Consider the following 15,305-nt stretch of genomic DNA (forward strand, 5'->3'; position numbering starts at 1 on the left):
GTCATCCGAGAATTTGGTCCGACACAATGCCCGTAGAAGACAACATTTTCACATTCCCCACGTCACATGCTTTTTTCCAGGTGTCTTCTCACTTTTGTCGCCTCCACTTCTACGAATTTTCTTTAATCACTCCTTAGTTTCTTCATTACCAATCAAGATGACTAGAGTCTCCTTGTTTCTTTTTTCCATTTTGTAATTGAAGATTTTATAACCGAAATTTATGGTATTCTCCAAATACCTTTCAGCATAAAATGGAAATTTATTTACGGTTTTGTTGATTGGAATAGACCCTATCTAGAATTTTAAATACTAATCTTTTCATTTAAAATGTCATCCTATCAAGGTGCAACCTTAATGAAAAAACTATCTATTAGATGATCATGACTCCAGAAACAATATTCTAGCCGCCAGTGATAAGAAAAAAATAGAGATTTTTTGTTACTATGCGCCGGTCGCTTTTTAAACACCGACGCTGAAATTTCTTGTATAATAATCTTTTTTTTGTTCTTTAATATTATGGTTTTTTGGATATTTTCTATAAATTTTTGGGAATATCTTCGTTTTCTGCCGGTTTCTTTTAATCGAAAATATATTCGTTTTACTCTGTTTTTGTTGTAATGATTATTGCATATTATTTGATGGTTTCTAGAGTTAATTTTTCGGAAGGGATTTTTTTCGAAACAACTTTAACCAAAGAAAAAAATCTATCTTTTATGTGGAGAAATTTTATCGTGTAAGCAATGTAATGACTGCATCCCGTTATAATACGGGAAAGCACTTCGATTATTAAAAACCACGAATCAAAATCATTTTGATATTAATGTATTGTCATCATCTAACCAAATTCAGTATGGATTTTATCATTAATTTTTCTTGTAATCGTGAATTGTCAGATCACATTTTCGATTGAATTAGATTATTTTTCAAGAGCTTGTTCTGGCTTTCTTGATGTGATGTATCATATCAACTATTATGCTATTGTCTCTGTAGACAATATTGAATAAAAATACTTTTAGCGGAAAAAAATGATCATGACTCCACCCCTTCTCCTCTGTTGACTGTATCTCGCTTGGTTCAAAGTTTATATATATATATCCAATTATTGTCTTTTGGTTTGTTTGAAAAAAACTATATCAAATATTGTCGTTGTCAATACCAGAACTAAGCATACTCATGTTAGTTAATAGTTAGTACAAATTGTCTGAACCTGAAAGTCTGAAACATTCAAACAATGTCTTTATCACATTAACCGACATTAACTGCGATGATACCGTTTCGTTTGAAGAAGCAATTAGATAAACAGAAGAAAAGGACAGAAAAGATTAGCTTAAACCAAAAGAAACTCTGTAACCATGTTATAAAGAGATAGGAGAAAAGAAGGGGAAAAGAAAAAGAACATATATGTTCCCCACCACCCCTACCATTACCATCACCATTCTTCTCCTTTTCTCTCTTTCTTTCTTCTTCAAACTTTTCTTTAAACCATTCTTTGTTTTGTGTATGCTAAAATACACCATTCTTTGTCTCCTGAACCTTTTTATATCTATCTTTTACATTACACTCTCCTTTTTTTTTTCTAGATTACCAATATGTTGCATGAATTTGGTCAGTAATTTTCTTTGGTTCTGATACAACGTATGAATATTTCAAAAAAGAATTAAAAATAGAAAGAGTCATCAAAATGTCAAGATCATGTTGCACTTGATGTAATAGTATGGTTTTACCACAAATTTCTAGTTCAGGCTGCATTTGATGTAAAAATCTTTTTTGATGAATACCAATTTAACATTCATTCTCTATATATATATATATATCAAGATCATATTTTAGCAAGTCTTTCGTCTTTCCATGAAAAGGTGAAACAAAAAAACTCCCAAATTACAATCAAATTTAAGAAAATTAAATAATAGTTCTAAAATTAATCAAACAAGCAGAACTGAGATTATAGAGCAAAGGGAATATGCTCATGGCATAGAAACTCATTTCAAAAGGAAAATAGACTCTCAATTTCAAGGCACTCATAGTTTTCTAGCTTCAAGATTTAATGATATTGTCTTGTCCTTTTATAAATCATTAAGTTGTAAGAGAATTTTCAAACCTCTCTTTTTGAGAACCAAATAATATTTTTATACACTAGTAAATTAAGAATTCTTATCAATACCATTAAAACAGGATCATTCCTGAATTATACCCTTAATGAATGTTTTAAGTTTTCCAAAAATACCCTTATTTTTACAAAGGATTAATAAAATTCATTAATGGCATTTAAGTCTTTTAGTTTTAGGCCTGCAGAAATATATTTTAATGGATCAACAAATAATGGGCTTACACATATTTATAAAATATGTTACTTTTATTTAATATAAATATTTTATGTTCAAATATCAGACATATATATTCTGAAACTAAATGAATAAAAAAACATAATGACACTATAATGTTATTTTCTTAAATCTATGTATCATAAATTTAATTTTAAATCTAAAATAAAAAATAGAAAAATACAAACTTATAATAGGTCATTAATAACAAAAATAAACTAATATTGTCATATTGATAAGTTTTTTATATTATTTTTTTTATTTGGATGACATAATAAAAATATCATCAAAGTTTAAAGACCACAAATTTATGTATTATTAAAAAGTATATGATTAATTTAATAAATAAAAACAAAATACTATAAGATATTTTATGTTTTATTTGATCATTGGTATTAGATCACAGGTTAACAATGAATTTTTGGGTTTTACCAGGTTTTATCGGATTTTTAATTAACGATTTTTTCATTAAATCCGAACTAGATTATATACATGGTACGGGTCTTCCAGTTCAACAGATCTAGGTCGAATATGAAAACACTTCTTAAAACTCAACATTATTTTCAAAAAAAAAACTTTTAAATTATATGTTCTTTAATAAAAAATTATAAATTCATTCGAATCACTCTTGACCAAATATTTGTTTTATTTATTTTTATTTTGAAGAGAAAAAACAAATAATAAAAATATAAAAATTCAATTGTTATGATTTGAAACAAAAATAATAGTAATTTGTAAATTAATTTTCGGTTAATAAGTGAAAACAACCCGCGCTTTTTAGCAATACTTTATATAATTATAAATCTTTAAAATTATATAATAGTCCAAGTAAGAATTTCGGATAAAACATTGTTTAACTTATTACAAACACAAAACGGTTGTATGACGCATTTTAAATTTCGTCATACTGTACACACTATTACAAACCCGCATAATTGAAATTTGATCATGTTACGGTTTATATAATTAAAACGAATAATAGTTAATCTTTATACTGAAAAACAACAAAAAAAACCCCGCCCTTGAAAGGGCGGGTCAAAATCTAGTAAATCATTAAGTTGTAAGAGAATTTTCAAACCTCTCTTTTTGAGAACCAAAAATTATTTTTATACACTAGTAAATTAAGAATTCGACTTTACTGCAATGTGTTTGCTTATCAGTAGAATCATGGCCTCATGGGGTAGCTTCACCTCAAGGATGATTAAATGTCTCGTCACTCTTCCTAACCTCTTGCTGCCCAACTCATTTCGTTTTCCTCGTTTTCGCTTCTTCCTTTATTCTCACAAAGTTGACCATAGAAACACATACAAGATCAATTATTACATTTCCGTAGATAATTAAAATATAGCAATGGAGAGGGTTTTGTACCACTACTCTATTCTCTATATATTGTAGGCTCGAAACCAATTATCAAACCGCATTTCCTTAAACATATTCTTATGTAGATAAAATCATACAGTTATGTGATTATATCAATAAACATATACTTAATCACTCTTAACTATCCGTCTGACGGTTTAAGATGCCTTTTTTAGTTAGTTGCAACCCCAAAAAGGTATATTCATTTCCCCTTAAAACCGAGTGAAGACATGTTTTCTTTAATCACAATTCAAAGTTCACAAAACAGAGGAAGATTTAGATTTGGTCACTAAAGTAGTCTAGGAGGGAAATCTTTTGAGGTATTAGTAATGTTCTTTTCATGTATCTTATTATATTTGAGTTTGTTGAAGCTTCTTGAAGCAAAGATACGGACTGTGCGCGTGCGTGCTAATACTGAGGTGTAATCTCCTGAGCTGAATATGTGTGCCTTTTCTAAAGAACAATTGATACTATATTTTATTTCAATTATTTTGATTTTAGCTTATGCACTAACCCCGTGCTTGATACGGGCTTCTTTTGTCTTTCTCACTTTTTTTTTTGCTCTTTATTAATTCCCAAATCTTCGTTTTTATTTGAAGCTTGTATCGCAAGTCACCTCCGCAGTGATCTAATATATTGTAGATTTATAAGTCCATCATAACACACAGTATAATCATGAGTTTTTGTTTCTTACTCCTTCTGTTTTTTAAAGATATATGTTTTGGTGTTTTCACACATATTAAGAAAACACATTAACTATACATTATTTTTTAGAAATTATCAAATTCCAATGCATTTTAACCGATAGTCTTTCAATAAATTCAATCAATTTTATTGAAATTTGCAATTTTTATATAGGAAACATAAAAAATACATCTTTGTGAAACAATTTATTTTTCTAAAACATCTATCTTTAAAAAACAGAGGGAGTATTATTTTTTCTCTTTGTGATATATTCTTTTCTGCATACATAGATTTGATTACTAACTTAGATTCAACATGTGAATCAAAAGGTTATAAAAACTATGAGGTATGAAAGAATAAGGTCTCCCTATACCTACTGAACTAAGCATATGAGGATGAGTGTTGTCAACACTAGAGAGACCAAAGAGGCTCTAAAAAGAGTAAAACAAAATCTTGAAGAAGAAGAAGAAGCTGAGATCTCTAGAGCTGTTTGATCAACACTCCAATCTACACCTGTTTGATGAACACTGCACAAAGAATATATACATACATATAGGATAAACAAAATCTTCGAAACAAAAGCTTATTCCAATCGAAAATGATGTCAACGTAAATATAAATTATGATACTTAATCAACAAATAAAATGGTTCTCTTATGAGACTTACATGAATGTTACAGAAGATTTGGAGTTTTAGGATAAATAAGTTTGAAAGAATAAATTGACTCACTCGAAAATCAGATTGTGACATGTTTTGTCACATGGGTAAGAACAGTCGATGGCTTTGATTTTTTTGGCTCGGTCGAAGTACCAGTCACCAACAGTCTCTGCGACTCTCTGCTAACAAAGACAATCATGAGCAGGAGTTTAATAACCTCTGTATGATTGAAGGTTTTTTGAGGGGGTTGATGTTACCTTTCCGTTGAGTTGGGGAGAATCTTGGGCAAACCAAGTGTCCTGTCTTTCAGTTTGACAATGCGCGAAGCAAGAGTTTATGAAAAGGCCGTTCTGGTCGGATGTGGAGAACGAATTCACGGCAAACAGCATTTGGTTCCTGAACTCTATTTGATGTAGGCAAAAAAGAAAAGGTATTAGAAACCAGTAACATGGTGCAGGCTTAGTATAGAGTGGAGAGAGAGAGAGTGACCTTGGAAGAATTGGATCTGTGATGAGTTACATTGCGAGTGATCTGCTTTGCATGCCTTCCAGATGCCGCCTGGGTCAGCAGTTCGAGGAGCTAAGCTCTCTTGGATCTGTTAGAGAATGTTCAAGAATCAAACACTGTGTACAGAGCAATGCTCAATATGAAAAACAAGATCATCACCTGCCACGAGTCATATGCTGTGTTGAGAAGAAACATTGGGGTTTTGATGTCTGAAACCAAGTTCTGGGGAAAGAAGCACTAAGGAAAAAAGGAGAAAAGGCACATAAGATTCTCTGAAGGCCTTTGTCTACAAGTAATTTTGCTGATCAAACAGTGATATTAAAAAGGTAAAAGAGATGTACCGAGGTAGGATCTAAATGGTTTGTACAAGTGCTGGACAAGCCCTTCTGGAGGTTCTGTAAATTAACATAAAAAGTATCAAAGTGAGCATATGATATTGTTAAGTTCTATGCTATGCACTTTATTCATGCCTGTTTCAGAAAAAGAAAAACAAAAGTGAATCTGAGATTTACCTGCACAGTAACAACACCTTGGAACATATTCCTGAGTGAGTGGCCCCCAGAGACATCCACTCTGCATTTTTTCCATCATAACATTTCAAAGTTTGAATTTTTTTCAATACTTGTCCTAAAACAGAAAATCAAAAAAAAAAAGAAAAAACGAAGAGATATACGCGTCTAGAAACATTCCAGCATCACTTAAGCACTTGACTTTAGTGGAACTAGGTAACAGCTCTCTGAACTGATCACAGTGCAGGATGGAAGCTAAGCCTCCGGCTGAGCATCCAGAAAGCAGAGCCTGTGATGAATAAATATTCACTTGCAAGTGATTAGATAACTAAGATGAAACTGAACATAAACACTGATAGTGAAATGTAAAAAAAAAAGGACCTGGTTTGCTTGCTGCATGCCTAAAGACCAGAACTCTTCCATAGCCGCTTGCCAGATCCGTTGCCCTCGGTAGAAAATTTGGGAACTCTAGAAAAACCAAAAAGCTCAATTGCAACAAACTTACAAGTTTTATAAATTATTGAACCACAACACACTCTAAGTCTCTCTAACAAACCTCATCCTGACTATCACCAGCGAAAGAGGCACCATCACAGTAACGCAACTTGATCCTATTCCAGTTAAAGAAGTCTGCAACAGAGAAATATATACTAGTGAGCATTTATAAAAAAACTCCATGATGATAGATAGTTGAGAGTAATAATAACAAACCGGGATTGTCTTGAGGTTTATTGCTCAAAATCCCAGTAAAAGGCAAAGTCTTTTCCATGAAATTAGAGGAGCCACGACGACTTGTTTTGCGATACACACAGCTCCTATGGTTGTTACACCATCCCCCACCCTCAAGTTGGATAAGCCAATTGTTAGCACCAGAGCCGAAACCACGATCTAGATGATAACCAGGTAACGTCCCATCTAAGCACACTGCACCCACCCATCATCAATTTCAAATCTTAAATCAATAACAAGGATGAATCTGAGTCTACGAGACTCTCGAGTACCAGCTCCTTTGGAGGCAGCTCTTTGAATCAAGGTGAGAGGCACCATGGTGACCTCCTCAGCCGCCATCAGTATCGATATCGCTATCTCAGTTTCTCCCTCGCTAGATCCGCTCCTAACCACCGACGCCACTGAGCATACAGCCACACCAATCCACAGTGACAACAACAGCAAGAAGACGCTCCTCATCTCCTTCGCCGAGCTTCTTCGGAGCTAAGCGAAATGCAGCTTCGGAGCGAGCGCGAAAACTTTGATTAAAGGATTGATTTTCGATCTTTTGTTAGTCTAATCACACACAGTGACTCAGTGCATGAAGAGACACTACAATGACAAAAATTCAAAAATGATTTTATTGTTTTTGTGAAAGAGAAAAGAAAAGAAAAAAGAGTAAAGCAGATGAAAGGTTTTATAGATTCTCTCACGCGCTTCCATTTTTGTAATCATTATGTTCCGTCACGTTGTTTTTTGTTTAATTTTTAAATGTATTAAATCAAAAACTGCATTAAATTCTCTTATTTATTTCCGTATTTGCTTATTTATTAGGAATACTGGAATACTTTCATACGTTTGTTTGAATTTTTCTGTTTGCTTACAGATTTCACAGTTAACTTTTTCGATTTCATAATTCATACTGTAAAATCCTTTTAAAATTACTGTTAAATGTATGTGCATTTGTTTACAATAAAAAAGTGTTTTTAAAAATATATTTCAAATGGACTTAAAATTAATAATAGCAGGAAATCTTTTTTATCTCCTATATGTGATTCACAAATTTTTGTAAACAAATTTTAAAATACATTTCTAAGCAGTTAGCAGATTTGTTTCTTTCTAGGACACATAATTTGAACTTTTTGCCAGTGGGCATTTGTTTAGATATTAATCCCTGATTTCCTACTATTAATATAACGACAGGCGCATGTTCTTATCGTCAAATGTTCCTCCTCTTTTGGTGTAATCTTATGGATTTCTACTAGTATTAATCTTAATGAATGTAATACGTGTTAAAATATGCTTACGTGTTCCTCCTCTTTTGGCGCATGTTAAGATCATCTTTAACAATCTTTTCCTTCATTTTCTTTGGTGATTAAACTGACACATCATTTTTGCATTTTTTTGAGTGAACAAATATATTATTACTATAATAATATTATCAAAGGATTGACTAGTGCAATTATAATCAAGGTCTACTTTGAATTTATTTTAGAATTCACATATAAAATTAAGAAATAAAATGTATTGAGGTGTTCAAATAAATCGTGTAAACCATACTGGCTATGCTGGCTACATCTCTAATTTCACTCTATTTTCATTCTAAAATAGAATTTAGAATAAAAATACTCAAATGATATTTTACTTTTCATTCTATAATAAGAGAAATAAGTTTATTCCAAATATAGAGTAATTTATTTATTTTTTGTTCATCATTCTATTTTTTACTCTAAAATAAAATAATATTGGAGATAGTCTAAGCAAAGACTAAAATCTCTTGTTAGCAATCCACCTTAGTTGATGATTATTATTTTCGTAAAGATATACTACACTTATTCAAATACTTTATTATGTAAAAAGTGTCTTAATAAATTTCACGCATATTAAAAAAGTGATTAATATGCATTTAAATTTTTACTATTTATGCATATTTAACTAATAGTATCTGAGATAAATAAAATTATTTATAAAATCAATGCACTTGTAATTAATATTACGCTGAAAGTTGCATTAAAATTCTAAAATGATATGTTTTGTAATAAAAAAAATGTTAAAGTAACACTTAATATGAAACAAATAGAATATAACATTTATATATATATATATATATATATATATATAAATTTATTATTTTGTAAATAGGGACAAGTGATTTTTTTGTTTGATAATTGGTTTTTGTGACGAGTTTATTTAGATAAAATAGTTTGTTAACATTATACAGCCTTCTTAATAATCGATCTTGCACGTCTTCCTTTTGCTTATTAACTCAACCTTATCTTGCATTCTTGCTGGTTGCTTACTCGACCAGATCAATTGATATCTATTCCTATGTGAGTATGTGTGTGTTTTAAAAAAACAAAGTGTTTCAGCGAAAAAACAATCATCTGAAATACCCGAACGAAACCGAAACCCAAGCCTGCACAGAAGAATCTATCATAGTTTCAGATACTAAAACCCAAAGCCTCTACGTCGTATCTTTCATCTTTTCAGATGTTCTTCGATGACAGTGTTCGTAACATCGCTAGTGCTAAAGCAACGGGCCTCAAAAACGTTTTTTCGTGGGTGACTCGATGCTAGTTCCAGGTGCAGACTATGCACTAAACAGCATTCGTAACATAAAGGAAGCAATACCAAACATTTGGAAAGACAATAAAGATGATAAGCTCGAGACAATTGTTCAGAAAGCCACGTTTGCAACCATGGTTCAAGCCTAAAGAGAAACTCTAGTAAGAGAGAACCTTATTGTACTTCTTAACGCATGCATCCATAGTGAAGAAACAAAAGAGACATAAACTTCAAAATCTTTGGCTTCTCATGGAAAAAAAGAAAAAAAAAAACAGAACTAAGATCCAACGTCAATCAAGCTTCCATTGGGAGCTCTCCACAGGCATAGATTCTGCAAGGTTTCTTGGGAACATCCATGGCACGCGTCTCCTGAGACTCAAGTCTTCTCACAATGTTCATACTTCAATGACTTGTCCAAACACAACATGCATCCCATCTAACCATGAAGTCTACACAAGACAAAAAAAAAAACAGAAACTTGTGAATAAAAAAGATGTATAAGGTTTAGTAGAGAATGATATGAAGAGTTGGTGAATCTATAAAACCTTGGCGGTGCAAATGAAAAACTGGCTTCCATTAGTATTAGGACCAGCGTTAGCCATGCTCAAGATTCCAGGTCCAGTATGCTTCACTGTAAACAAACATACAAACCAAGTCAATAATATATTCACAGATAAAAAGAACGTTTCTATTTTAGTTAAACAACTTACGGGTGAAGTTTTCATCTTCAAACTTGGCACCGTAGATACTAATACCTCCAGTACCCTATGAAACCATATACAGTGTTAGAAACAATCATTACATATGTCATAACAACACTAACAATATTATCTGATAAAACATACATTTCCCTCAGTGAAATCACCTCCTTGGATCATGAAGTCCTTAATGATACGGTGAAAGGAAGAACCTTTGTACCCATACTTCTTCTCACCTGAAGAAGAAATCAAACTCCTAGCTTAAACCAGTGATTCTGTTTTAGCTACAAACTTTAAAGATAAAAGACAGAGATCTTACCAGTACACAAGGCACGGAAGTTGTCGACGGTTCTAGGGACAACATCACCAAACAGACCCATCACAATCCTTCCAGCGACTTCACCACCAATCTCGATATCAAAGTAAACCTTTTTCGTCACTTTAGCCTGAGGAGGTGGTAGCACTTCTTCTTCCTCCTCCTCCTATCAACACAAACACATAAGCAAACATGACATCATCTATTAAATTATATGACAAAAGTTAGTTTTTTTTTTCAATCTTACAGCGGCCATTGATTTAACACAAGCTGTTCTCTGGAGCTTGTAAGCTCCTGACAATTGCTTAAGAGGGAAGCTTGTTGCGTAGTGTAGTCTCGAAGAGAGTGAGGAACGAGCTCTGAAGCAAAGTGATTGAGGTGTTCGATTTGCAGAAACGAGCTGCGACTTCACACCAATCTAAACAGAAACCAAGCAGAGGACTTTAAGACATCAACACACATACAAATACAGCATAGACAAAGACTAAAATCTAGAAAACAAATCTGTAAATGTAGGATTGGTGTTTCGAACCTGAGAGATGGTGCGAGAAGTGTGAACCATTTGCAATGGAGACGAAGAAGCCATTGATTGATTGATTGATACTGTAAGAGTTAAAGTGAAGAAGAAGAAGACGACGACGACGACTATTATGTGTTGATTGTCTTTGCTTCAGACAAGAGTGTCTACTTCCAGATAAGAAAAAAGAATGAAACCGCCTCTCGAGCTTGTTTTTCAAGGGTAAAGCGACTGGTGGTTTGGTGATATCCTTAACATCTCACGTTAACTTACGCCGCTATGAGTAAAACAACTGGGCCTATTTAAATTAAACCTACTAGGCCCAGCAGCCCAATAAGATCACAGACTGAATGGATCTTGGTTCCTGTCAGGTCTGTGTGACCAATGCCCAAATGTTACTAGTTTAGTTTGATTAATACGAAGATTAATTGATTAATACGAAGATTAAAATACCAATAATTAGACTTTGATGCTCGAAGACAATGTAAGACCATAATCTAACACAAAAAAATTCACTACAAGGAATGTTAAAGTAGATTATTTAATTAAGCATCTAATAAAGTTCCATTAGAGAGGACGATCCAACATTTCTTACAAGTTGCAACCAAGAAAAAAATACAACTCTACTTAATTTTTCCCCTGAATGTGGTCTACAACACTTATTAGATTAGAGGTCCTACTAGCCACTGGAATCAGCTGAGAATCAAGAATCATTGGGCACTATAAGCAGCATCATTGGCCTTGGTGGTGGTCGTGGTGGATCTGGAAGCACTGAAATGAACCTGTAATTCTTCTTGGTAGTCAAAACATCAACAACATCGAGAAAGTCTCGTGAGACGTCACTCATCACTAGCATCAGCGTCGATGGCTCAGGATGCTCCGCTGCCCAAGCCACAATGTCCTCCAACATTTTGGTGTGTCTCGCATTCTTCTCTCCTATAATAAACAGAGATCAAGATTCAGAACGTAAATAGATAAAAATGAAAAAACAAATTTAATAAAGCCAAGTAATTAATTACCTGCGGGAAAATGATTGAGCTTGATGTCGGTTGATTGGAAGTCAAGACCGGTCATATCACCATAAGCGTGGAATGTGGCTGGACCAATATGACCACCACCGACAAGGGCTTTTCTCATGTTCTTCAAAACCTGAGCAGCTCTGGATGCATTAGTGATCTCGCATTCATCCTTGTCCCAGAACAGACCTGTCTCAGCCGCTGAGAAAAAAACACACACACACAAACAGTTACTAAACAGATACGCAACAACCTTCAGATCGATTCAGTTAGGATCTATTACATGAAATTCCAAAACTTGTCTAAGCAACATAAACCATCCATTCACAGATCTATCTATTACATGAAGTTCCAAAAAAAAGCTAAAGCATGATGTCTATTCGAGAACTAACAACATATCTAACGGCCAGAGAGAGAGGGAGTAAAGGAGAGATCTTACTGGCGTAAAGGCCGGGGAAGTCATTGACGGGAGAATCAGACATTGTGTTTAACGAATCCATCTAGACACTGTTGATAATTTTTTTTAGGGCTGCTGTTGAGTTGACTGACGTTGAAATGTTGGGCATTTTATAGCATTCCCGAACGAGAGAAAGTTTAGGGTTTTACGTCTCCAGAAAACCCCCTTGCGATACCAAACTTCGATTCTACCCCTTGAGAGGGACATCAGGCACTCAAATTACCGAGGGTGATTCAGTAACTTGGTGTATCAGTCGAAACAGTCAAGCTGATCCGAAGACAATAATTTGGGCCATTTCTACGTGATGAGAATCAGACCTAGCGAATGGACCTTGTTTCTTTGTAAATGGGCCATGCAAGAAACATAGTATATGAATATAACACGTTCGAATTAGAAATATGTCAAAAGAATAAATTCCGGAGAATTATAGCCTTTATATATTTGTTAAAAAATCGAACAAATTCTCGAATTGATCGATAAGATCCTGAATTTATATTTTGAATGAATTCTCTAAATGAAGCTTCGAATCCTATTAAATTTTTTAAATCCTGAATTTAGACCAAAAAAACCTATTAAAACCGCAGGAGATAAATAAATTATAAACCAGAAATGAGCCTAAATCCGTATCAAAGATCCATCGGTTAATATCTCAGGGTAAACGAAAAAGAAGCGAAGGAACATGACAGCAGTTCGTGTACCTTTCTTTGAACAGAGACAAGAGGATAGATCCAGCTGAGACAAGACTAGTAAGGGAGAAAACGGCCGTGTTCTGAGACACTGAAACTTGTCAAAAAAACTTGTTGCTAGAAGACGGTCATTCTACCGTTACGGGGCTTAATCATCTTCGTGTTAAAGAAAATCACCGAACATGATATGGGATCTGGTATCGGGTTAGGAGGGGATAGAAGAGAGACGAGAGAGATAAGGTTATGAAAAGATATGCGGCTCATAGAGAACAAGATCTACTTTGACCTAATACTATTGATTTGTAATTATCATCTTAACGCTAATTTACTTAACTTAATTAAAACATACTTAGTAAGCCCAAAAATAGCCCAATATAGTTTAATGACGACAATAAATGAATGTACTTTTAGTGGGTCTCCCGTATAACTGCTATTTATGTAAGCCCATATTTCAGGTAACCCCTTTTTTTGGTTTGCACTGGCGGAGTCGTTATGAGTGTCACTGAAGTAAACATGAGTTCTACTTGTTGATTACACAATTGGGATAGTTTTACAAATCCTACAAGTAAAACCTTTCTTTATTGATATCGATATCTTAAATTTTATATGTAATCTGGTATACAAATCAGCAAACGTGTTTGTGACTAAACAACGTGACGTTTGCAGGTTTAGATTAAAAAGAGCGTGTAGTTTATTGTCGGCTGGATCGGTGGGCGGGCCAGCTGGACCACCACTTAACTAATTCAAACAACAAGGTTACACGCAACCTCAAATATTATTAAAATTAGGGTTTCAATCATTTCGATGGAATTCACATGATGGCGTCGTTCTCTTCGTTCTCAGTGAGAATTGCGTTACTTTTTCTGGTTTTCTGCTTGATCGGCTTGCAAGCTGCGGATGATCTCCCTGAACAAACCCGCGGAGACGTTTGCAGCGGGGTTTCGGATCCGGGTGGGTGCCCCATAAACTGTTTCCGGGCGGATCCGGTTTGCGGAGCCAATGGAGTCAGTGCCGGCTTTGACCCATGGCAACATGGGCAAATGCCATGGGTCCAAAGGTCTTAAAAAAAATTTAGTGTTATTTCACTAATTAAAAAAGTCTATTTTATTTGTTAAATATAAATTTAGTTGGTGAAATTATAGTAAAAAAATTCATGATTAACCAAACCTGTTTTAAATACAATAAGAATAAAAAATTATCTTGTACCATTTTCAATTTTTCACTAATAAAACCTACTTTACACACAAAAAAACATTTAAAAAAAAAGTTCTTTTGATACTACAATTTTTTGCTTTAATTTTAAAACATGCAATAAATAAAAGTTGAGAAATTTTTTTATTAAAAGGGTGTTTGTTTTATATTTTGCCTAAGGTCATTAAAGTTATTAAGACGGCACTGAATGGAGTCACGTACTCGTGTGGTTGTCCCGACGCAGCGTGTCATGGAGTTCGTGTAGTCAAAAGAGGAGCTTGCGGCGGCAGTTAATGCTGGAAGTGATTCATAAAAAAAAAAGAGATGTATCGATGCTCAGTAGATCACTTGTTGAATGGTTTCTTTTTTTTTTCTTTGTGTCTGTATGTTCATACGTTGTGTTTGTATGTGTGTTGTTCTTTGTGTTTGTATGTTCAAATTTGAGATGCTTTGTCTTAATGGATATGCCTTTTTTGTTATTGTTTTGCTTTGTGTGCGATATACATCTTGTCTTGCCTTTCATTAGAGTTCCTTTGAACTTTTGAAGCATGGATCTTTGGCTTGTCCTCAACAAACCCTCTAATGTCAATACTTGATGGATCAGACGTTGATAGTAGCAGTAATAATGCCGTTTTATATAATATGGTTTACAATCCGATTTAACCCAAAGAATTCGAGAAAACTTATGTTCAAAAAAAAAAAAAAATTCGAGAAAACGAAAACCGAAACTTAAAATTACATTAAGAAAACGACACTACATCTCTCCTCTATATTCACTTGTGTTTCAATTAGTTTAGCTCTGCATAATTACCCTCAACAAATTCAAATATTGTTATATTTATATAACGATCATTGAGTCATAAAGATATAGCAGTTGTAAACTAGAGTTTTCAAATCTCAGGATCGCAGTTTCAAAAAAAAAAAAAAAAAAATCTCAGATCTATATATTTACTTGCTTTTTTTGTACAGTGCATCATCAAATCATGGACACGAGATGATATGAGTTCTTCTTTGCCTTGTTATTTCTCAATGTGATTGTCTTGTTCTTGGAGTCCGATTTCATCCAGCACCAGACCCGGTCCGAGATACTAAACCAAAAGCAACAAAGCTCAA

General features: G+C 33.6%; 2 protein-coding genes, 1 long non-coding RNA gene and 1 pseudogene across 4 annotated transcripts; 1 reads left to right on the forward strand and 3 right to left on the reverse strand.

Moving 5' to 3' along the window:
• Positions 1 to 4,572: 4,572 nt before the first annotated feature.
• LOC108834789 (pectin acetylesterase 6) lies at positions 4,573 to 7,404 on the reverse strand. The gene is made up of 12 exons (XM_018608113.2): positions 7,040 to 7,404; positions 6,750 to 6,962; positions 6,595 to 6,668; positions 6,420 to 6,506; positions 6,203 to 6,327; positions 6,042 to 6,102; positions 5,871 to 5,924; positions 5,689 to 5,766; positions 5,512 to 5,617; positions 5,280 to 5,425; positions 5,095 to 5,201; positions 4,573 to 4,891 (listed from the first exon to the last, which is right to left on the reverse strand). The coding sequence occupies exons 1-12, from the start codon at positions 7,224 to 7,226 to the stop codon at positions 4,738 to 4,740; spliced, it is 1,392 nt and encodes a 463-aa protein (XP_018463615.2). The 5' UTR covers positions 7,227 to 7,404; the 3' UTR covers positions 4,573 to 4,737.
• A 1,959-nt stretch (positions 7,405 to 9,363) lies between these two features.
• On the reverse strand, positions 9,364 to 11,059 carry LOC130511806 (peptidyl-prolyl cis-trans isomerase CYP20-3, chloroplastic-like; annotated as a pseudogene).
• A 308-nt stretch (positions 11,060 to 11,367) lies between these two features.
• LOC108849373 (uncharacterized) lies at positions 11,368 to 13,266 on the reverse strand. 2 transcript variants are annotated; one of them, XM_018622919.2, is made up of 4 exons: positions 13,014 to 13,266; positions 12,298 to 12,652; positions 11,862 to 12,059; positions 11,368 to 11,778 (listed from the first exon to the last, which is right to left on the reverse strand). In XM_018622919.2, the coding sequence occupies exons 2-4, from the start codon at positions 12,356 to 12,358 to the stop codon at positions 11,546 to 11,548; spliced, it is 492 nt and encodes a 163-aa protein (XP_018478421.1). In that variant the 5' UTR covers positions 12,359 to 12,652; positions 13,014 to 13,266; the 3' UTR covers positions 11,368 to 11,545. The 2 variants fall into 2 exon arrangements, with proteins under 2 accessions (XP_018478421.1, XP_056865479.1); XM_057009499.1 differs by having other exon boundaries at positions 12,298 to 13,266.
• A 430-nt stretch (positions 13,267 to 13,696) lies between these two features.
• Positions 13,697 to 14,671, forward strand: LOC130511807 (uncharacterized). The gene is made up of 2 exons (XR_008945320.1): positions 13,697 to 14,058; positions 14,373 to 14,671. It is a non-coding gene; the product is annotated as an uncharacterized LOC130511807 (long non-coding RNA).
• Positions 14,672 to 15,305: the final 634 nt, after the last annotated feature.

The sequence above is a fragment of the Raphanus sativus genome, chromosome 4, assembly GCF_000801105.2.
Source record: "Raphanus sativus cultivar WK10039 chromosome 4, ASM80110v3, whole genome shotgun sequence".
NCBI classification, from domain to species: Eukaryota; Viridiplantae; Streptophyta; class Magnoliopsida; order Brassicales; family Brassicaceae; genus Raphanus; species Raphanus sativus.